The 22,805-nt window shown below is 38.4% G+C and overlaps 2 protein-coding genes across 4 annotated transcripts in view; one reads left to right on the forward strand and one right to left on the reverse strand.

Annotated features, from left to right (window-relative positions):
* GLG1 (golgi glycoprotein 1) overlaps nt 1-22,805 on the forward strand; it is a 150,487-nt gene that overhangs the window by 56,095 nt on the left and 71,587 nt on the right. The gene's annotated exons all lie outside the window — the stretch shown is intronic.
* On the reverse strand, nt 5,083-5,834 carry LOC130839022 (SLA class II histocompatibility antigen, DQ haplotype D alpha chain-like). The gene is given in 2 exon segments (XM_057712808.1): nt 5,083-5,576; nt 5,579-5,834. Coding segments are annotated over 2 exon segments (750 nt in total).

Consider the following 22,805-nt stretch of genomic DNA (forward strand, 5'->3'; position numbering starts at 1 on the left):
CCTTTGTTATCCCTGAGTGCGTCAGCTAGGCCCACAGGGGTCCTTCCTTTGTCCGTTGCAGGCACAGAGAGAGAGAGGCTACACCCGCGACTCCTCCCCCTGCTTGTGAGTCAGCAGTATCAAGCCGCCACTGAGGCCGCGTGGCTTTCCGTGGTAGGCACTCTCCCCTGCGGATTTCTTCCCTCCTGTCCTCTCAGTCCATCTCCCCACTTCCAACAGTGTTTGTCACCCTGAGCCGGTTCTCCGATTCCCACGTTCCAGCTCCCAGACCCCTTATCCAGCTGTGAATCGACGTCCCAGTCCGGACATGCTGAGCTGTGGTGCTGACCCTCTGTGTGCTTTGATTGCTCAGGAAACTATACACACTTCAAACTTCTTCAGTTAAAACTTAACTCCTCAGGGGCATAGGTATAGGATTGGTAAGAAAAGAAAAATTGGAAAGGTGCTTGCCACTTTCTTCTGCTTGTAATTAACTTCCTGTTCTAGGCTAGCTTCTTTTGTGCCTATTTGGACGAATGGGTAAAAATTTTAAGAGCCTGCACGTGAATCAAGTATTTTTAAAAAGATGCCTTCCCCTTCTTCCTCCTCCTTTCTCTCCCCAGTAGTTCTCCTGGTTCATGATTTACGTCATGCATTTGAAATTAGCTGTTTAACATCATTACAACCTTTGGCATGACACGGAAAGGCAAGCCCTCTGTGCCCCAGAACACACACAGATGCACACAGATCAACCAAGGGACCCTTTAAAGTTGTATTTTCTCTTATGAAAAAAAAAAAAGACATAGTATTTGAAGGGATGAGAAGATACAGTTCTTGTAAAACCCTTAAAGCATTTCTCAGATCCTTCTGTCATAGTCCTCTGATTAATTTATAACTTCTAGGCATTAATATTCTCAAGAAGTTACAGCAGCAGGTATGACAGAACTAACCAAAGTTACTAAATTACTATTCAGCAGTTGTGATCTGTATTTGGCATACTTTGTCTCTCTCATATCAAAAGCCCAAGTACTGTTACCTCAGTGGTTCTTACATTCGAGCATGCATCATGTCACCTGGATGCCTGGTTAGAACATGGATTCAGTAGGTCCAGGAATTTGCAGATGTTGATATTGATGCCCTTTGAGAACCACACTAGCTCATGTGAATAATCCTACCTGTTTGGGTTGACCAGACACAAACCCCCTTTAGGTGGATGTTATTTGAGTTTACGATTCACCTTAATCTAGATAATTTGTGTTTATTGTTGTTGAAGGAATTGAATGGGCAGGAAAATGGAGTTCTCATAATTTTAGATTAATCTAGTCCTTATCTTAAAAACTTTCTTGCCTTATGTAAAGCAGTTCATAAAACCTATCTTGTCAGCTCAGGCCAAACTGAAAGCTATTTTTATTACCTATAAATAACCTAATTCACGAAAAAGGATCAAGCTTGAGGGAATGGCCAGCATTGAAACAAATGTAGAAGCTCAAAAATTGCTTTTCTCAAAGTAATGTTACCAGCCTCAATATAACATTTAAAGTTGTTGTTTTTAGAATCTTGGAGCTAGTTAATCAAATCTAGAGCTGAGTTTGTAAGAGTTAAATAGTTTGTTTATGAATTCAACACGAATATTTCCAAGGTTGTTCTAACTTCAAACATTAGATCAGTTTATTTGAGAAGTTGGAGGTGTGTTAACTGTGCAGAAACTTGGACAAGCAGCTAGAGAGAAATATAGAATCCATGCCACCGGTGAACCGTCTTTCACCTTCTCACATCTATTGCCCTTGTTTGATGTTAATCACAACGTAGCATTACATCTTTGTTTATAGTATAACTGTGGAGACGTTTTGTTTAAATCTTTAAGAAAGTTTTTTTCCAAGCATCATTGCCCAGCGTATTCCTCATCTTTTGACTTTTGTTTGAATCTTTGTCTTATTTCAAAGGCTGAGAGTTATTACCCAATTGAGCCTTGCATTATAAAAGTCCAATATTTTTGAAATCTTAAAATTAAAACTTCTTTAATTAAAAAATTCTTATATTTTAAATTTGGTATTTATCACATTTTATGCACCAAAATAGCACATTCAGTTTTTGGCAGCTTCTGTCCTGTCCATGCCAATAAAAGCAGCACCATATGATATGACTGCTGTTACACTAGGATACCCACACCCTGTGGAGACATTGCCTGGCATGAAGCAGAGCTGCTGCTCCCCATATGTTTATCTTTTTAAGCCAACATATTGACCAAGATATATTAAGATTCCAGGACATCCTATCAGATGAGATTTATAACCCTTTTTCCTACCAGCTTTAATATTTGACCACATTATGAAAACACCTACTCAAAACTTTATGGAATCTCTTACCCAACCTCAGAAAGAAGCTTTTGAATGACTGTTGCAAGAAAGGAAAATGTATACCTTTTAAAATACAGTCAGTAAGTGCTTCAGTGCTCCTTAAGTGCTAGTACTCCTCCACAACTATCTCCTCTCTTGATGATAATCTCTTCCTCTACTACTCACCACCCTCCCCTGACCAAATGCCTAGAAGGAAAAGGGTTTGCAAATATTAATCTTAGGTGTTGGTCTAAGTGTTGGAAGATGGGCTGAAAGTTGTAGTTGTCTGTGATGGAAAGAGTTTAGAATGTGACAGAAAGAAGGGAATAGTTGCTCTTTTACTCACTTCTGTGTATTTTGTCCTTTGTTGAATAGGTGCATTGTGTTTTCCAAATAACCACATTCTGTCTGTTCTTTGTCTCTTTTATGCTGAAACAGCCGTTTAGTTCGTTGTAACCTTCACCCAAACATTTCTCTACCTTATAAAATATTAAGACTTTCCTGTATAAAATTAGCTGTTTTGTTCCTCATATAGATTGTCTGTAGTTTTCAGTAACTTTATGTAGTTATTCTTGAAACAAATATTATTGAGCATTTACTGTGCTAATTGTATTGGGCACTATGTACATGGAATAGACAAAATTCTTCCCTGTAAGAACATATAAGCAGGCTATAATGCAGTATAATGCTTTAAAGATGCATAGTATACTATGATTGCATCTTGAGGCAGCTCCTGAAATTACAGTTTCTAAAGACTCAAAGGAAAATATAAAACTTTAGCATTACAGCGAAGTGCTTATAAATGTTACTGCCTGGTCTGTCAAAAAAAGATGCTTAAAGCTCAGAGAGAAATTTATAAGTCTGGTTCAAGCTAAGTAACAAATAACTGAAAAATTAACTATCTCTAAATATTTTATGTTATTTCTAAAATTTGAACATCTAATAGTCATGTGATTTTTCAAAGTTAAAATTTTGGGAAATTATATTTTTAATTTGAATATGGTAAAGTATTTTGTTAGTAATACAGATGCCTTATATTTAAATTTCTAGAATAAGAAGCTACAGGTACTTTACCTTTTGAGGTGTTACTAGATAGGAACGTGGTTAAATCAGTGTTTTTGAGCAGGAATGCTTTCGGCATTTTGGAGGAATCATTCCTCCTTGTGCAGTACTGCCCTGTACATTGAAGGACATTCAGCATACTCAGCCTTTTCTTGTATTCATATAAGAAGTTGAATGCCTGCTTACAAACTTTTTGACCCAATAATATTGAGGCAGCTTTTATTAAGTATAAGTCCACTATGTATTTCCGATTTACTGTTTTTAAAAGCAGTTAATAATAGTTAAAACATTGCCCTGTAGATGCTAGTGTTGCTCCCCCTCCCAAGTTGGTGTGATAAAGAAAAGTATCCCAAATTGACCATCTCCTTATTACATAATACTTTTGCTTTCTGTACATGTGTACCAAATTTTACTTTCTGAACTTGAGTGTTGCCCTGAACTTTAATAAATAAAATACCTCTTTCTCTTTTTAAAATTAGAATACATGCCTAGATATCTATGGGAGGGGTTTCCAGCTGGCTTGGTGCAGGAGCCTATAATTTTGTTTACCATAAATCTTAGCAAACATTTTCTCACGTTAGGGTTTTCTCACACTAGGGACAGTAGCCACATCACAATGTGGAAGATGCAGTACTCAAACTGATCTTTTTTTTTAGCAGCTTTATTGAAGTGTATGTGTATATATCATATAATCCACCCATTTCAAGTTTACATTGATTTTTAGGATCTTTACAGAAAGGTGTAATCATAACCATAAATCAGGGATTTTTTTAAATAAATTTATTAATTTATTTATTGGCTGTGCTGGGTCTTCGTTGCTGCACACGGGCTTTCTCTAGTTGCAGCAAGCTGGGGGCTACTCTTCATTTCGGTGCGTGGGCTTCTCACTGCAGTGGCTTCTCTTGTTGAGGAGCACAGGCTCTAGGCACGCAGGCTTCAGTAGTTGTGGCTCACGGGCTCTAGTGTGCAGGCTCAGTAGTTGCGGCGCACAGGCTTAGTTGCTCCGTGGCGTGTGGGATCTTCCCAGAGTGGCAATTGAACCCATGTCCCCTGTGTTGGCAGGTGGAATCTTAACCACTGCGCCACCTAGGAAGTCCAAAATCAGGGATTTTTTTGATGTTTGTTTGTTTTAATTTTTATTTTTTGGCAGCACCAGGTCTTCATTGTGGCATGCAGGATCTTCATTGCAGCATGTACATGGGTCTAGTTCCCCAACCAGGGATTGAACCTGAGTCCCCTGCATTAGAAGGTGGATTCTTAACCACTGGACCACCAGAGAAGTTCCTTATAATTTTAATTTTTTCTAAGTTTTATTTTTTTTATAAAAATTACACATAATGTAAGGGATCAATGGATTCTACAATGTTTCTTTTTTTTTTAAGTCCTCATAAAGGGATTTATTTCTTCCATGGATATATTAGTTTAGGGTCACTGGTGGATTACATAGCTAAGATACATCAAGGATCCTATAATAGGTAACAACTGAGAAAAGAAAAAAATTAGAAGGTCAGGGGGAGAATTCCAAGGGGTATGTGAGCTCTGAGACAATACAGCACCTTAAGTCCGAGAGAAGAAGTATGAGGAGGAGGGTAGGAAGAGAGAAGGTATATGATGAATTTGGCCAGAAGAGAGTTCTAGGTTGTCTAGCACACCCACGCTTCTGCTCTTGTAGATGGGCAGTGCACCTTCCCTTCTGGAGTGTGACTCACAAGGGCCCCTGGTGTCTGGAGGGAGCACCTGAGCGCAGGCCTCGGATGATGAGGACAGTGCCCACCACGATGCCCACGAGGCCCACGGGCAACCCCGGGGCGCAGACCACAGTCTCTGTCAGGTCTGATGTAGGGGTTGGAATCTCAGGTTCCCAGTGTTTCAGCAGTGGCTCATCCAGGCCCCAGTGCTCCACTTCGCAGTCATAAACCTCATCATCAGAAGGGAGGAATGTGAGGTAAGTGATCTTAAGGAAGGAATGATCATTCCTGGAGAGGAAGCTGATCTCAGAAACACCCTCTGTGACTGAGTGTCCGTTCCTCAGCCATGTGATGTTGATCACAGGAGGAAAAATGTTGTCCACGTGACAGATGAGGGTGTTGGCCTGACCCAGCGTCACGGGGGTCTTGGAAAACACAGTGACCTCAGGAATCTTGTTGGTAGCGGCGGTAGAGTTGGAGTCTTTAATCATGATGTCCAAGTTATGTTTCTCAATGCACCCTGTGGATCAAAACTTGTAAATTCACTAAACACAGGCAGCTGCCAGACAGTTTCCTTCTTCTCCAAGTCCACATAGAACTGCTCATCTCCATCAAATTCATGGGTGTCCTGGCCAGAGGGACCGTAAGACTGGTAGACGTTTATGCCATAAGAGCCAACGTGGTCAGCCACAATGTTTTCACCTCCAGAGGGGCTCATCATGGTGGTCAGGGCGAGGGCCCCAAGAATCAGAGCTCTGTTCAGGACCATCCTCTTCTCAAGCGGTCTCAGCAGCTCAACAATGTTTCTTTTTTAATGTTTTATTCATTTATTTATTGGCATTCTATTTATTTATATTATTTATTTATTTATTTATTTATGGCTGCATTGGGTCTTGATGCACAGGCTTTCTCTAGTTGCTGTGAACAGGGGTTGCTCTTAGTTGTGGTGCACGGACTTCTCATTGCGGTAGCTTCTGTTGTTGCGGAGCACAGGCTCTAGGGCATGTGGGCTTCAGTAGGTGCAGCACGTGGGCTCAGTAGTTGTGGCTTGTAGGCTCTAGAGCATAGGCTCAGTAGTTGTGGCACATGGGCTTAGTTGCTCTGCAGCATGCGGAATCGTCCCAGACTAGGGATGGAACCCGTATCCCCTGGATCAGCAGGTGGATTCTTAACCACTGCGCCACCTGGAAAGTCCCTACAATATTTCTTAAGATGTGTAGCAATCTGTATTTCCCCTTACAATTTTTCTTTTTATTTAAGGCTAAAACAAAGGTTCTTTTCGCTTTTACCTCCCCACTCCCACACGCTCTAAGTAAAGTTTTCCATTTTCTATAGAACAGAAGACTAATTTAGTTTTCTTACAAAAGAAAATTGGTACTCACATAACAAATTCAATGTTTATTTGCATTGGTTTGACACAATTAGGTAGAGGCAGTTTCCTGTTTAGTAAGTAAACAAAAGAGTAAAGGTTTATGACTTAACAACAGCATAAAGTTCCTTTTTATTCTTTTATTTAGCAGCAAATTTTAGTTGGATAAAGAGCATTTTAAGTGTTACGTAGACTATTTGTTGACTTCGATTTTCATGGTACTCAGATCACAAAGACTAAGTGGACTTTGTGAAGAACAGAGTGGAACATGGGGTAGAATTAGAGATGAATTGTTAGACTTCAGCAGAAGCTAGCAAGAATGTCTTTTCTAAGCAACTGTTAAGAAACTAAGGAAAGGGGTTTTTCTTTCCATCTAGGAGATGGCTTGGCTTTCCCATTACTTCCTCTTCCCTTTTGAATTATTTTTGTTTGTTGTCTAAGAGACATAATCATTTTTTGTTCTTCGTGTCATCCCGTGTCCCCCCCCCCCCCCCCCCACGCCGGTCTCTCTCCCCTCCAGATCTAATCCATTGGTGTTTATTCATATGAAATTTTTTCCCTAGTCATTTCTAAACGCTTCGCCTGAAGGATGAATAGTTTCTCCTGAGGGAATTGGATTTAAATAAAGAATGGTGATGAATTCCTTTAGAGGTGTGCAGAGGAACTCCAGAAATGTAATTCTCAATAAACCTTTCCTTCTTCATCCTAGTGCTGCTCCAGCAAGAAACCAAAACAATGGATTTAGTTTTCTGAGTGCTCTTTGACATCATTATTTAATAATTTCTTGTTCTGTCCAGCTTAAAGTAATTGCATAGTTTTGGTTTTAATTTGGGGATGTCTTAGGAATTGATGTTAAAATGAAAGGCCTGAAAAATAGACCAAAAAGGAAAAAGTTTGGGAGAAGCTGTTTATTTCTTTGTGACCCCAGAGATTGACAGCCTGCCTTTGGAAGCCTAGAGGTCAAATAGAATTTCTGTCAACCAAGTAACAAATGTATGTAGAATGCCAGTGTGTGCCTAGTATTGTGTAGCCCAGGATGTAATTACTACCTTCCAGAAACTTGCTTAAATGTAAGTTATCTAAGAAGAAAAATTCTGCCAGAGACTTGTGGGGGTTGTGATCAACCAGGAATTTATTTTATTGGGATTTTAATATTTTTAGGAAGAATTTCAGAAAATAACTTGGAGCCAAAAATTATGTTTTATTGCTTGCTCTGTGATGTCACAGTTGCACCAAATAAGAATTAGAACATAGATTTGAAATTCTCATTCAGTTTCAGATTGAATAAAGGTATCCTGCAGCAGATATTTTTAGAATGGAGGATCAACTGAAGGGCTTAGGTTCTCATGCAGAAACTGATATTGGGATATTGACTTTAAAACTTTGAATTTTTCATTCTGAATTATTTTTCTGTTCTGAAATTCCAGTTTAAGCTGTCATCAGTGGATTAAATCAATATTTTATATATATCATAAGAATACAACTTTTGATATTAGAGACAACTTGTATGATCCCTCTAGTAATAGGAAGTGGCTATTTTTCACAGATGTTAACTGTTGTGAGTTGGTGATTATACTATCAGAATTGTCAGATGGCTTTAGATAGGTATGGCTCTAATTTTTATGGGAGAAATGTTGGAAAAAATGTGTTTTTCTCTTTCCACTATAGTTAAAATTTAAAGCATTGTAATGACAGAGGATGGGATTAATGATTAGCTTCTCCCAAATCACAGTGTAAGTTAACTGGTAGAATAGGAATAGGAATTAACAATTTCATAGTCTTAGTTGCTTTCCTCACCATGCAAAAAAAAAAAAGAAAAGCTAAATGTGAAAAAAATGTTTTGAATTTTGTCATTAATGGAAACTGTAGCCTTAAGCCAGTACACAGATGTAAGACTGATCTATTTTGGTGGCAATTTTTTTCCAAAGATGACTAATCAGTTTTGCCTTAGAATTTAAGATTAAGTAGATCTAGATTATATAAACTAAATCTAGTTTATGTAGGCTAAATCTTAAATTCTAAGGCAAAAGTGATTAGTCATCTTTGGAAAAAGAATCTGCTGTGTATTTTTCTATTCTTTTTCTTCCCTGAGATTTTTAGAGAGGATGTATAATTATATTAAATAAGCTATTGGTGAAACAAGGAAAAGGTTGAAGGGGTAACTTACATTTGTAGGGAATTTCTTTGTTATTATTTTTAGTTGAGGTACTACCACCTCCAAGGAGGCAAGGGAAGAAAATAAAACCAGAAAAACTTAGGAATTTTTTTTTGAAGTATAGTTGATTTACAGGTTTTTTTTTTTTTTTTAATATTTACTTATTTGGCCGCATCAGGTCTTAGTTGCGGCATGTGGGGTCTTCATTGCAGCATGCGGGATCTTACTTGTGGCATGAGGGATCTTTGTTGTAGTCTGCAGGCTTCTCGCCAGTTGTGGTGCCAGGGCTCTGGAGCACACGGGCTTAGTTGCTCCACTGCTGATTTACAATTTTGTGTTAATTTCTGCTGTACAGCAAAGTGATTCAGTTATATATATGTGTGTGTGTGTGTGAATAGATATATATATATGCACACGTACATTCTTTTTTATATTCTTTTCCATTATGGTTTATCACAGGATATTAAATGTAGTCCCTGTGCTATACAATAGGACCTTGTTTATCCATTCTATATATAATAGTTTGCATCTGCTAACGCCAAACTCCTAATCCACCCCTCCCCCATCCCCCTCCCCCTTGGCAACCACAGGTCTGTTCTCTATGTCTGTGAGTCTGTTTCTGTTTTGTAGATACGTTCATTTGTGTCATATTTTAGATTCCATATATAAGTGATATCATGTGGTATTTGTCTTTCTACTTACTTTACTTAGTATGATAATCTCTAGGTCATCTATGATGCTGCAAATGGCATTATTTCATTCTTTTTTATGGCTGAATAGTAGTCCATTGTATTGTGTACCACATCTTCTTTATCTCTTCATCTGTCGATGGACATTTAGGTTGTTTTTATGTTTTTGCTATTGTGAATAGTGCTGCTATGAACATAGGGGTGCATGTATCTTTTCGAATTGTATTTTTTTCCAGATGTATGTCCAGGAATGAGATTTCTGGATCACATGGCAATTCTGTTTTTAGTTTTTTTAGTAACTTCTGTACTATTTTCTATAGTGGCTACTCCAACTTACATTCCCACCAACAGTGTAGGAGGGTTCTCTTTTCTCCACAGCCATTCCAGCATTTGTTATTTGTAGATTTTTTTTTATTTATTTATTCATTTATTTATTTGGCTGCGCCAGGTCTTCAGTTGTGGCATGCAGAATCTTCGTTGTGGCATGTGGGATATGGTTCCCTGACCAAGGATCCAACCTGGGCCCCCTGCTTTGGGAGAGCAGAGTCTTAGCCACAGGGAAGTTCCTGTAGACTTTTTTTTTTTTTTTAATAAATTCATTTGTTTATTTATTGGCTGTGTTGGGTCTTCATTACTGCATGTGGGCTTTCTCTAGTTGTGGCAAGTGGGGGCTACTCTTTGTTGTGGTGCACAGATTTCTCATTGCGGTGACTTCTCTTGTTGCGGAGCACAGGCTCTAGGTGCGTGAGCTTCAGTAGTTGCAGCACATGGGCTCAGTAGTTGCAGCACATGGGCTTAGTTGTTCCAAGGCATGTGGGGTCTTCCTGGAGCAGGGATTGAACCCGTGTCCGCTGCATTGGCAGGCAGATTCTTAACCAATGCGCCACCTAGGAAGCCCCTAGACTTTTTAATAATGGCCATTTTGATCAGTGTGAGGTGATACCTCATTGTAGTTTTGATTTGCATTTCTCTAATAATTATTGCTGTTGAGCATCTTTTCATGTGCCTCTTGGCCATTCCTTTGTCTTCTTTGGAGAAATGTCTATTTAGTTTTTCTGCCCATTTTTCGATCGTTTTTGGGTTTTTTTGGTTTTTTTGTTTGTTTTTGTTTTTTTGTTATTGAGTTGTATGAGCTGTCAGAGAAACTTATGAATTTTTAATGGCCCCAAAGTGAACTTAGACTGTTTTAAACCAGGGAAGTCGATTTCCAATTCTTATGCACTGTTTCTTTGTTTTGGAAGCAGGAACAATTCAGTAACTAGTCTAATAAATTACATGGTAAGTCATGGGTGTTGAGATCATTTATTCAGTGTCAAGTCTTTTGGAAAGGAAATATTAATACCTTCACTTATCTTTCTTTTCAAACTTCATTAACTTGCTGTTAGACCAAAACTATCCCATATTATTTTATGTTTTAAAATGTGTATTTGGCAATTTTTAGATAAAGTTTAAAAATTAAAATTCTGGCTAAAGGTTTTTAGTAAGTTACTTAACTAGGTGATATCTTCTGTGATATCTCTATATGAATTATGTCCTAAAATCTGTCATGAAACACATTTTCGCTTATGTATATGCTTCTGAATTCCTTATTTTTTTTAATAATACAGTTTTTTTGGGCGGGGAGGGCTGTGTTGGATCTTCATTGTTACACGCAGGCTTTCTCTAGTTGCACCGAGCTGGGGCTACTCTTCGTTGTGGTGCATGGGCTTCTCATGATGGAGGCTTCTCTTGTTGCAGAGCATGGGCTCTAGGTGCATGAACTTCAGTAGTTGCAGCACATGAGTTCAGTGGTTGCAGCACACTGGCCCTAGAGCACACGGGCTTCAGTAATTACGAAGCATAGGCTCATGTCTTAGAATATTGCATTTTGTGGATTTTGTTTAGTCCATATTACAGACAGAAGTCTTATGTAAATGCTTGAAGCTTTTCTTCTTGCATACTGAAGTGAAAATAAGGATCATAGTCTAGATAGAAGGTTAAAAAAATTCCTTGGCACCAAAAGCAAGATTTTTAAGGAGAGAGCAATCCAAAATTGACTTTCTACTGTTCCCCTCTCCCCAGTCTTTTTTTTTTTCTTCTTCTTCTTCTGAAACTGAAACAAAAATATGTTTTGGGTTATTAGATATTGGGTTGGCCAAAAAGTTCGTTCCGTAAGATGTTGCAGAAAAACCTGAACAAACTTTTTGGCCAACCCAATATTAACCCTCGCTTCTGAATAAATATAATTATGTTCTACCTAATGCAGAGAGCCTTTCCCAATCAAGTTCTGCGATGTGGATTATTTAGAAAGATTTCAGTTGGAAAAGCTTGTGTGCTTTCTGTGGCTCACTTATGTTACTTGATCTGTCCTCTTTCTGTGGTCTATGAATGTATTTCATTTGTATCACATGTCAGAATTTAAAATATTATCTTTGGAATAGTGAAGTTTCGTCCAGTCATAGATTCTTATCTTCTATATTTCTGTTGTAGACTGAAGATTCAGAGACCCTAAATCAAAGGCTTATATTTTAGATGTTATATTTCCCAATACTTTTCTGACAAATAATAATTGTGATGATCAAAATTTTAAAGATATTGTTGTAAGGTCTGAGTGTATTTGGAAGAATAATGGTAGTGTAACCCTGGGCCACTTTTGCACTGCTTTGTGTGACCTGTTTACAGGTGGCTGTCAGATGATTTAAAGTAGCAAGCCCAGATAGATGCATGACATTGACTAAATTGTCAAAGTCATTGATCTTGCTTATTAAAATTGAGCAGCGTGGTTAAGACTCCGTGCTGCCAATGCAGGGGGCCCGGGTTCAATCCCTGGTTGGGGAACTAGATCTGCATGCTGCAGTTAAGACCCAGCACAGCCAAATTAAGAAACAAAAAAAGTTTGACCAGTGGTGGCAAGCCGCATTTACTTTCACAGAATGAATCAACTTGAGTTTGATGTGATAAGAGAAGTGCATTGATTGCCAGCAGTGGGCTAAAAACATTTACCAAGTAAAATTTAGAAAAGTGATTTTAGGTGACTAATAGCCTTGGTTTGTTTGCATATTTAAAGATACCTGCATCTAAACAGTTGCACTTAAATACAGAGGTTGTTTGGAGCCTTAAAACATTTGAGTGAACAAAATCAAAACTATTTAACTTCTGATGTTTACTTAGAAACAAAAACCTAAATGAAGTTCAAAATAGATATCTAATCTGTATTTGTATATGAATATTAGATTGAGAGACTAGAGTGAGGGGCAGACAAATTCCACACACACTTATTTGTGCTAAGCAAAATTGGTGAAGTGATTTAAAGAGTGTTCTTTCAATTAGGATAAGATTTTTCTACCTTAATTTCCTAAATTAATTTATTCCTCTAGGTTATTCTCTAGCTAAGAGTCTATGTATCTACAAACTTACTTGTGAAGTTGGGGTTTAAAAAGAAAACCTCTGTTTTATCCCTTACTTTTGAGATTGGTTTATTTTGGGGTTAAGGCAGTACAAAATTAACTCTTCTAGAAGTATACTATAATAATAATAATAAATATTGGTATTTTTATAGGTAATATTTATTGTATGTTTATAATGAGCACTGTGCTAGATGCTTTGCTCTACTTATCTCTACGTAGGTAATAAATACTCTTATTATCCTCATTTATAGGTAAGGAAATTTAGGCTTACAAAACATAAATAATTTGTCCAAGGTTACAGAGCTAGTACCTGGAAGAGCCCAAATTGATCTGATCCCAGGTATGTCTCTCCAAAGTCTATGCTGCATAGCCAGTTCTACAGAGTATACAGTAATGAGTGCTCCAAAATACCTGAAAGTGTCCTTTGTTTCCTTTATTGGAAGTAAATATTTTTTACTAGAGAAGTAATGTATATTTAAGCCGTTGACAAACTTACAGTGTTTTAAAACAATAATTTTAAAAGGTTCTGTGATTGTTCTGCCTGTCTCCTTTCACTTCTCCCAGTCATTTCTATAACAATATTTCCCCTTCCTCAAAAGGGTAATTATCTGTTTTTATGGAATCATATTAGATAACCAATTGGAGTCAAAATGTCTTGCTTTTTATTCAGTTTCCTACCTATTGAAACTGAAGTGTGGGGAATTATACATTGGCTCAACTGGAGTTACCATCAAAAGGATCCTTCTCTTTTTTTTGTTCTTTGCACTTCGGTTTCAAAATCAATTGATTTTATAATAGAAGATTATCACTTTAAAAGGCAAAGATGTGATTTAGAGATTATGGATAACTCATTAAATATTGCATCTTTATTAATGTTTACATTAATTATCAATATTTCCCAGTGTTTAATTTCTATCATTTCAGCATTTATAGTTTGATATAATGGTAATTATTAACATATAATTAGTAGTACCTTTGCTGTACTGACTGTAGAATGATCTTATCTAAGCAAGAGGAAATGTGGGAAACTTTTGAAGATTTCTTTAGATTTTGTGTACATTACTGATGTTGTTAACCCCAGAAAATTGTTTTTAAAATATATCAGTTGTTTCTCCCCATTCAGCCCTAGGCTCCTTTGAACTGAATGTTGAAGGATCTATTGGCATAGCACCTGATGAACTCCTCCAAATTTCACCAGTCTGTTAATAAAGCAAAGCTGAATTTATTAGAACTTACCACAGTAAAGGAGAATACCACTTTGACAGGAAGAAGTAAAAAATGGAATATTTAAATGGCTTTGAGGTCTAAGGTCAAGTGGTTTTAAAGGGTCTTTTTTTTTTTTTTGGCCGTGCCCAGCGGCTTGTGGGAATCTCAGTTCCCTGACCAGGGACTGAACTCAGGCCCACAGCAGTGAAAGCTCGGAGTCCTAAACCACTGGACCACCAGGGAAGTCCCTAAAGGGTCTTTTAAAGAAGGAAACTGGCACTTCCCTGGTGGTCCAGTGGGTAGGACTCTGTGCTCCCAATGCAGGGGGTCTGGGTTCGATCCCTGGTCAGGGAACTAGATCCCACGTGCATGTTGCAACTAAGAGTCCACATGCTGCGACTAAGACCTGGGGCAGCCAAATAAATAAATAAATAAATATTTTTAAAGAAGGGAACTGATTGTGATTTGACAAAATTGTGTGATATAGTAACCTAGGATTGGTGGATACCTTGAGGCAAAGGTCTTAAAGCAATTCTTGATACATAATTCGTTGCTTAATAAACAAGCTGTTTGCTTGGATGAGAATACTCTTGCCTCTGACAAATTGATCTCTAGGAATTTCCTTAAACGGTGTTGATTTACAGTCTTGTCTTTCCTGGGTGAAGATTTTCTGAAACAACAATTATGTATGTTTAACATAGGTGGTCTGCAGTCTTAAGTTACATTGACAGAGTTGCTTTCAGTTATCAATCCCCTCTTATGGTCCTCCTTCAGCCTAGACTGGAGAGTGGAAGGAACATTATCATCTGGGGACGTGATCAATCTAGGTGTAGGTGACCGTTTTAAAGAACCGTGATTGCATATCCAGTTTCTGGTGGTGGTTTTATCCACTATATACGTCAAGTTTTCGCTGTTCTTACTGTGGGATGATCATTTGTTGGATCATCTGATCATCATTTAAGGCTCTGGAGATCGTGCATTTGAATACTACATCTCAAACCGGGGAGAGGTGATCAAGTTTGCAGTCCATTTCTAAGCCAAGAACCCAGAGTGCCCAAATAGAAACAAGAGAACAGATCTCATCAACAGTCCAAGGAGCCTGCAAAACTACTGTGGGACTGTCAGCAAATTACCTAATTTCGTGGTTTCTTTGACTGTCTAGCTCCTATTTCAATCTCTGAACCATAGCATGTAAGATTTTCCCAGCTTTCTGTGCCTCTTGTGAAGTGTGTTTGAAGAGGATTGAGGGCAGAAGGAAGCTGTCCAGAATTCCCATTGAGTGGTTAAGGTTTCAGATCTCAAATCAAAGCTCACTTTTATGTATTTTTTTTATTGCGGTATATACATAAAACATAAAATTTACCATTTTAAAGTGTTCAATTCAGTGCCAAGGCCACTTTTTCTCTTTCTTGAGAGAAGTTATTCCGTCTTTTTTCCTCCAGGAAGGAGCGGAGTAGTGGGCCAGAATGGATCCTGAATTGGCATCAGGGACTGTCCTAAAAACAAGTATCAGTTTTCCAAGCTAACAAGTTCCTGGCCAGTTTGCTGGTAGCAACCAATAGGCTTTTGTCTCACAAATCCAGTCGTTAGGGACTACCTAAGGACCAGTTCGTGTCCAGAATATCTCTTTAGGGTTGCTGAATTTTAATATATAATTTTGTTGTTATTCAAAAGTAGTTAGATGCCAGGTAGGAGAATGTAAAGTGGAGACATCATCAAGCAGATGAAAGGGTAGATCTGATAGGAAATCAGAAGATTCACCTACATAGTAAAGGGCCTAGAAGCATAAGACGGGTATTAAATACATACCATCTGTTTCCTGTGACAATTTGGTTACAGACCAGCACCTGAAAATAGTCATTTAAGTGTTGTTTCAGTGGAGACAGTAACCTTTTTCGCTAGGTGTGATGTGATAGGAGGTTTTACATTTGGGCTTTTAGAATGGAGGCATAGGAGCATAAAGGAAAAAGTGTAGTTTTCCCTTGGGTTTGTGTTTCAGGGTGCTGGTTTTGTTTTTTACTTTTGAAGGATTATATTTGTTTTACAGCTCTGTTTTCAAATCTCTCAAAACAATGTTCAGGGATGCTAGGTTTTCCCCAGTTCAGTTGGTGCAGGGCTGGTTGGGGAAATGGTTTTATACTACCTCACTGATATTCAGTCTGAGGTGCCTCAGACTGCCATGAGGAGTCCCAAAAGTTTGATTGCCTTGGATAAATTATCTCAAAGTTACCTTTTTAGTTCTTTGACATTCTGCTGATTCTGTCCTTGATAGCTTCTGACCAGGACCACTTACAGGGATTTCTGTAGGTTCTGACGGCTGTGTTTGTCATTAGCTTCAACTCTGTTCCATTTTCCTTATTTTATATTTATCTTTCTCTATATTTTCTGTTGTTCAATAGCTTTTTTCCCCCCCTGGCTGCATCAGGTCTTAGTTGCAGCACTCAGGATCTTTCATTGCAGCACTCAGGATCTTTCATTGCAGCATACAAGCTCCAGAGCACATGGGCTTAGTTCCCTGACCAGGGATCAAACCCTCATGCCCTGCACTGAAAGGCGCATTCTTTTTTTTTCCTTTTTTTTTTTTAATATTTATTTATTTATTTGGTTGCGCCAGGTCTTAGTTGTAGCAGGCGGGCTCCTTAGTTGTGGCACATGGGCTCCTAGTTGTGGCATGCGAACTCTTAGTTGCAGCATGCATGTGAGATCTAGGTCCTTGACCAGGGATTGAACCTGGGGCCCCCGCATTGGAATTGCAGAATCTTAACCACTGAACCATCAGGGAAGTCTTTGGAAGGCAGACTTTTTTTTTTTTTTTTTTAATGAATTTATTTATTTATTTATTTATTTATTTTATTGGGTGTGTTGGGTCTTCGTTGCTGCACACGGGTTTTCTCTAGTTGCAGTGAGTGGGGGCTACTCTTCATTCTGGTGCGCAGGCTTCTTATTGTGGTGGCCTCTCTTGTTGCAGAGCATGGGCTCTAGGCACGTGGGCTTCAGTAGTTGCAGCATATGGGCTCAATAGTTGTGGCTCACGGGCTCTAGAGCGCAGGCTCAATAGTTGTGGTGCATGGGCTTAGTTGCTCCATGGCATGTGGTATCTTCCTGGGGCAGGGATAGAACCCATGTCCCCTGTATTGGCAGGGGGATTCCTACCCACTGCGCCACCTAGGAAGTCCTGGAAGGCAGACTCTTAACTGCTGGACCACCAGGGGAGTCCCTGTTCAATAGTGATTACTTTTGCCCTTGTTTCTCCATGTGACTCCCTTTTGAGAGGAGACTATTTATGTGATAACTCTTTGCTGTTCCTCTACCACTTTTCAAGTCCATTGAAGCGTCCACTGATGCTAAGGTATCAGGTACTCTTCTTCCCCTATTCCAACTTACCATTTTCCATTACTCAAATGTTCTTCATGGAACTTCCCTGGTGGTCCAATGAGTAAGACTCCATGCTTCCATTGCAGGGGGCCTGGATTCAATCCCTGTTTGGGGAACTAGATCCCACATGCATGCTGCAACTAAAAGTCCACATGCTGCAACTAAAGATCCCACATGCTGCAATGAAGATCCCACATGCCGCAACTAAGACCTGGTGCAGCCTAAATAAATAAATTAAAAATATTAAAAAAAAATGTTTATCTCTCATCTAACTGAATTTTTATCTCCTGCCCATTCCTGCTCCAAAACTTGCACATCCTTCAGAATTATGCAGTGTAGTTGCAGTCTTGATTCAGGTGGAAAGCCAGTCCCTGAAACACAGCTGTTCTCTTAAGTAGCACCAGTCATTTGAAATGGGTTATACAGAAAGGGTTCTGCACAGTCTGGCAATTCAGCCCTATTGGCTTCTTGTTAGGACAGTTAAAGTAAATGGTGCCCTCACCACTAGTCAGTATGGAAGAAATGTGGTATTTTTAGATACTTGGGTATGGAGCATGAGAAATCATATTTAATTTCAGGACTTTTTTTGCATCTTGTAATCTTATATCCATTTTTTGGTTTTATCTTTTCACAATTATAGAAGTAGCGTAGTTGGATTGGAGGTGATGAGCTACTGTAATAGCATCATTCCAGATTTACTGGGTACAAACAGTTATAGTATTGTCAGATGTCTAGAAATTTTGTCTCTATTTTAGTCTCCTTTCTCACTTTGCATTTGGCTGTAGTTGCCATTGTTTTGACACGTTTGTACCTATATTCAGCTGTTCCAAATCATGAGATGGCAAATAAAGAATATAAAGGATACCATATTAAAATTGACATTCTATTCCTTTTCTTTCTCTTTTAGTTTTATTGAGATATAATTGACATGCAGCACTGTATAAGTGTAAGGTGTACAGCATAATGATTTGAGTTACATACATCATGAAGTGATTATCACAAAAGTTTAGTGAGTATACATCATTGCTTAGAGGTACAGAATTACATAAATAGAAAAAGTTTTTTTCTTGTGATGATAATCTTCCTGTTTACTCCCTTAAAACTTTCGTGTATAACATATAGCAGTATTAATCATATTTGTCATGTTGTACATTACATCCCTAGTACTTATTTATCTTACAGCTGTAAGTTTGTACTTTTTGATTGCCTTTGTCCAGTTCCTCTTACCCTCTCCACTCCCTGCCCTTCTTCTCTGGGCACAAATCTGATTCTTTTTCTATGAGTTTGTTTGTTCGTTCTTGAAATATAATTGATCTACAACACTATGTTAGTTCCTGTCATACAGTATAGTGATTCAGTGTTTCTACTCATTCTGAAATGATCACCATGGTAAGTCCAGTTACATATATCACCATACAGAGGTATTACTGGGTTATTGACTATATCCCCCACACTGTACATTTCATACCCATGGCATTTATTTTGTAACTGGAAGTTTGTACCTCTTAATCTCCCCTCTCCTATTTCTTACTTCGTCCTACCCTCCTCCTCCCTGGCAGACATCTGTTTGTTCTCTGTATCTATAACTCTGTTTATGTTTTGTTATGTTTGTTCATTTGTATTTTTTTTTAGATACCACATAGAGGTGATATCATACACTATTTGCCTTTCTCTGATTTATTTCACTTAATACCCTCTAGTTTCATCCATGTTGTTGCAAATGACAAGATTTCATTTTTTTTAATGTGTGAGTAATATTCCAGCATGTGTGTGTCTGTCTGTCTACCATATCTTCTTTATCCATTCATCTCTCCATGGGCACTTAGGCTACTTCCATATCTTTGTTATTGTAAATAATGCTGCAGTGAGCATAGGGGTGCATATATCTTTTCAAATTAGTATTTTCTTCAGGTAAATACCCAAGAATAGAATTGCTGAATTGTATGGTAGTTCTATTTTTAGAATTTTGAAGAATCTCCATACTGTTTCCATAGCTGTTATATCAATTTACAATTCCACCAACAGTGTACAAGGGTGCCATTCTGTTCATGATTCATATAACACTCTTCAGAGAATTTTGTCTCACCTCTCATTTTAAAGCTCCTGTGTAAAAGTTGACCACACTGGGAAAACTAGGCGGTAAAATTGTTAATGTGCTTTTCTTAGAGTAGAACTACCAATGTAGGGCTCTTAAGAGGGCCAGATTTCCACTTGCTATGTCCTAGAGGATGTGGATATCCCGTTTCCTCCCCGCCACTGCCCAATTTGGAATAGACAGTGGAAGAGAAAAAAGAGACAAGAATATGCACTGGGAAGGGTATATCATTAAACTTCCTTGGTGCCCCAACCATGAAGATATATTCCAAATATTTTCAAAGATGTCTCTGTTTATGTCTTAAAGTGGAATTGTCTTTGGCCTTTTTTCCCCCTTTTTTTCTTTTCTTTTTTTGCACGTGGTACAAAATTCAAAAAGTGCAAAAGGGTACATAGTGAAAATAAATACTTTTATGTGTCCTTTCAAAGATAATATATACAAATACAATCAAATATGTATGTCATTTATTTTGAATTCTTATTCTTCACCCACATGAATTATGGACTACTAGAAAGCAGTAATGTTGCTTTTGAAGTTTGATTAGATTATGTACAGAGTCTGAAGGGCCAGTATTATCTTGTATTTGCAAGGCCCTCTATAATTTTCAGAGGCCTTTTACATAATTCTACTTAAAACATAAAGCAGGCATATAAAGCAGGATTTATCTGTTTTGTAGACATGATATTTGAAGTCTAAAGAATTACGTGACTTGATTAAGGCTTGTTATGCAATGAATATGTAATGGAACTGGAATCAGAATTTTAGTTTTTTGGCTCCTAATCCAGAATTCTTTTTACCATGTTGCCTCTCAAACATGGTGAAATGAGGGGATCTACTATATGGTGTCTGTTTTTATGAGATATGAAAAATAGTATGAGTGGGGACTTCCCTGGTGGAACAGTGTTTAAGACTCTGCTCTCCCAATGCAGGAGGCCCGGGTTCAATCCCTAGTCAGGGAACTAGATTCCACACACATGCCACAACTAAGAGTTCACATGCCACATCTAAGGAGCCCATGTGCCGCAACTAAGGAGCCTGCCTGCCACAGCTAAGACCCAGCGCAACCAAATAAATAAATATTTTAAAAAAGAAAGAGAAGAAAAGAAAAATACCATGAATAGCTATTTCAGAAGAATTTCAATGCTGTATTTTTGTAGTATTGGCCTAGTAGTAGTAGTTACAGCCTCACAGTTCAGAGGAAGTATGTCCTTTTTGATGAACTGTCTACAAAATAGTTTATAAATGTTAGCCACTTTAGACTAAATGATAATGCTCTAGGTGCCACTCTTGTAGCATGGGCACCAAAACTGACTTCATCCAGGAAACTGGGCAATGGAAAACAAGGCCTTTTATCTCTTTACAGCTGTGTGTGCCTGCCATGGCTGGAAGCCATGCTGATAAACCTGTCCAAGATTGTTTCCCTTGAAGCTTAAAGGGGAGTCTGGCCAATCATTTTATAGAATGCCTGAGTCTGTTTTCTTCCCCCCAAAATTAGAACCAAACTGGATTCTAAATTTCTAAATTATCTCCTAGGGAGAAAAAAAATGAGTTGATAGGAGGTAACTTTTCCCTCCTTGCTGGTACTAGGCTCTCATGAGGATGATTTAGTTCCAGAAAAACTCATTCATTCACGATGGTGAAGTGAGGCAGAGTCCTTCCAAGGCTGTAATTGGATTTTTTTTAAAATAAATTTGTGTGTTTGTTTGTTTGTTTGTTTAATTGGCTGTGTTGGGTCTTCGTTGCTGCACACAGGCTTTCTTTAGTTGCAGTGAGTGGGGGCTACTCTTCGTTGTGGTGCACGGGCTCCTCATTGCTGTGGCTTCTGTTGTTGCGGAGCACAGACTGTAGGCGCACAGGCTTCAGTAGTTGCAGCACATGGGCTCAATAGTTGTGGCTCACAGGCTCTAGAGCGCAGGCTCATTAGTTGTGGTGCACAGGCTTAGTTGCTGCGCGGCATGTGGTATCTTCCTGGGGTAGGGATAGAGCCCATGTCCCCTGCATTGGCAGGCGGATTCTTACCCACTGTGCCACCTAGGAAGTCCTGTAATTGGATTTTAAAGCACTTGTCATTATAAAACAACCCCTGTATTTCTTCAGTATTGGGCAGTCCCAGATGGGGAGTTGATGAAAAGGTTGAATGAGCTCTATATGTGAAAAGAAATATCTCTAAACATTCTTTTGAGGATGACCTCTTACAGTTCACAGGTGCCTTTATTTCTAATTCATAATAGTAAAATGGGGAGGAGGGGAAGAGTTCACAATATTTCTTATAGTACAGAAATTTACTTGCTTTTGTAATTTACATTTTTTAATAAATTTTAAGATTTGTAAAACCATAATCCAGTGTGTATCCTTTTGGCCATAATGTAATGATGCAGTTTTTGTTCAGTAACTAGATTACTAGATCCTTATTTGTCATTCCCTGCTCGGGGCACAGAAGATTATAGATTTTATTAATTTTGAATGTTTCCATTCGATCATTTTAACTAGTTTTAGAGTTTTCTTAGGCAAAAATAAAATGTAATTTGACTTCCCAGAGTAAGTTTTGGGGCATAGCATCTTCATGGATATGGATCATTCTGTCAGTGAGTCAAGAGTTGCTCAGTCTTTTTTTATTTTTTATTGGCTGTGTTGGGTCTTCGTTGCTGCGCAAGGGCTTCCTCTAGTTGTGGCAAGTTGGGGCTACTCTTTGTTGCGGTGCGTGGGCTTCTCATTGCAGTGACTTCTCTTGTTGCAGAGCACAGGCTCTGGGCATGTGGGCTTCAGTAGTTGTGGCGCGTGGGCTTAGTTGCTCCGTGGCATGTGGAATCTTCCCAGACAAGGGCTCGAACCCGTGTTCCCTGCATTAGCAGGCAGATTCTTAACCACTGCACCACCAGGGAAGCCCTAAGAGTTGCTCAGTCTGTGTGTGTGTGTGTGTGTGTGTGTGTGTGTGTGTGTGTGTGTGAGCTGTTAAGTCCAGTAATTAGCCAGATTATTGTGCTTTCATATTTTTAAAATAGGACTAAAATCTCACTGAAGATGAATGAATTAGTATTTGACAAAGCTGCAAGTCTTTCCAGTATTTTATCTGTGAGTAATATGTTACCTGAACCAGAGCAGAACCATTTGCTAATTCCCACTATAATATATATATATGTGGGTATGGAGATATATATTTATTATATATGTATGTATAATTTTATATATATATAATTAGAATTAAAGACCATTGAGGATATTTTTCATTTTAAAGGTACAAGTAAGTCTTGACCTCATCATAGTCACCTGACTGTCCAAGAACAAGGGGTAAATGGCCCTAGTTTGTCTGTGGGGGGGTCTTGCATCTTTATCTTTTATCCCTTCAGGTTGTGTCATGTTTCTATAGAACTAACGTTGAGTAACATTCTTGGCATTGAGTTTTTGGGCTGTTTCTCTGAACTATACCTAAAGTAATATCCTGGTCAGTAGTCTGCTTCAAAACCT

Source organism: Hippopotamus amphibius, chromosome 16 (genome assembly GCF_030028045.1).
Source record: "Hippopotamus amphibius kiboko isolate mHipAmp2 chromosome 16, mHipAmp2.hap2, whole genome shotgun sequence".
NCBI classification, from domain to species: Eukaryota; Metazoa; Chordata; class Mammalia; order Artiodactyla; family Hippopotamidae; genus Hippopotamus; species Hippopotamus amphibius.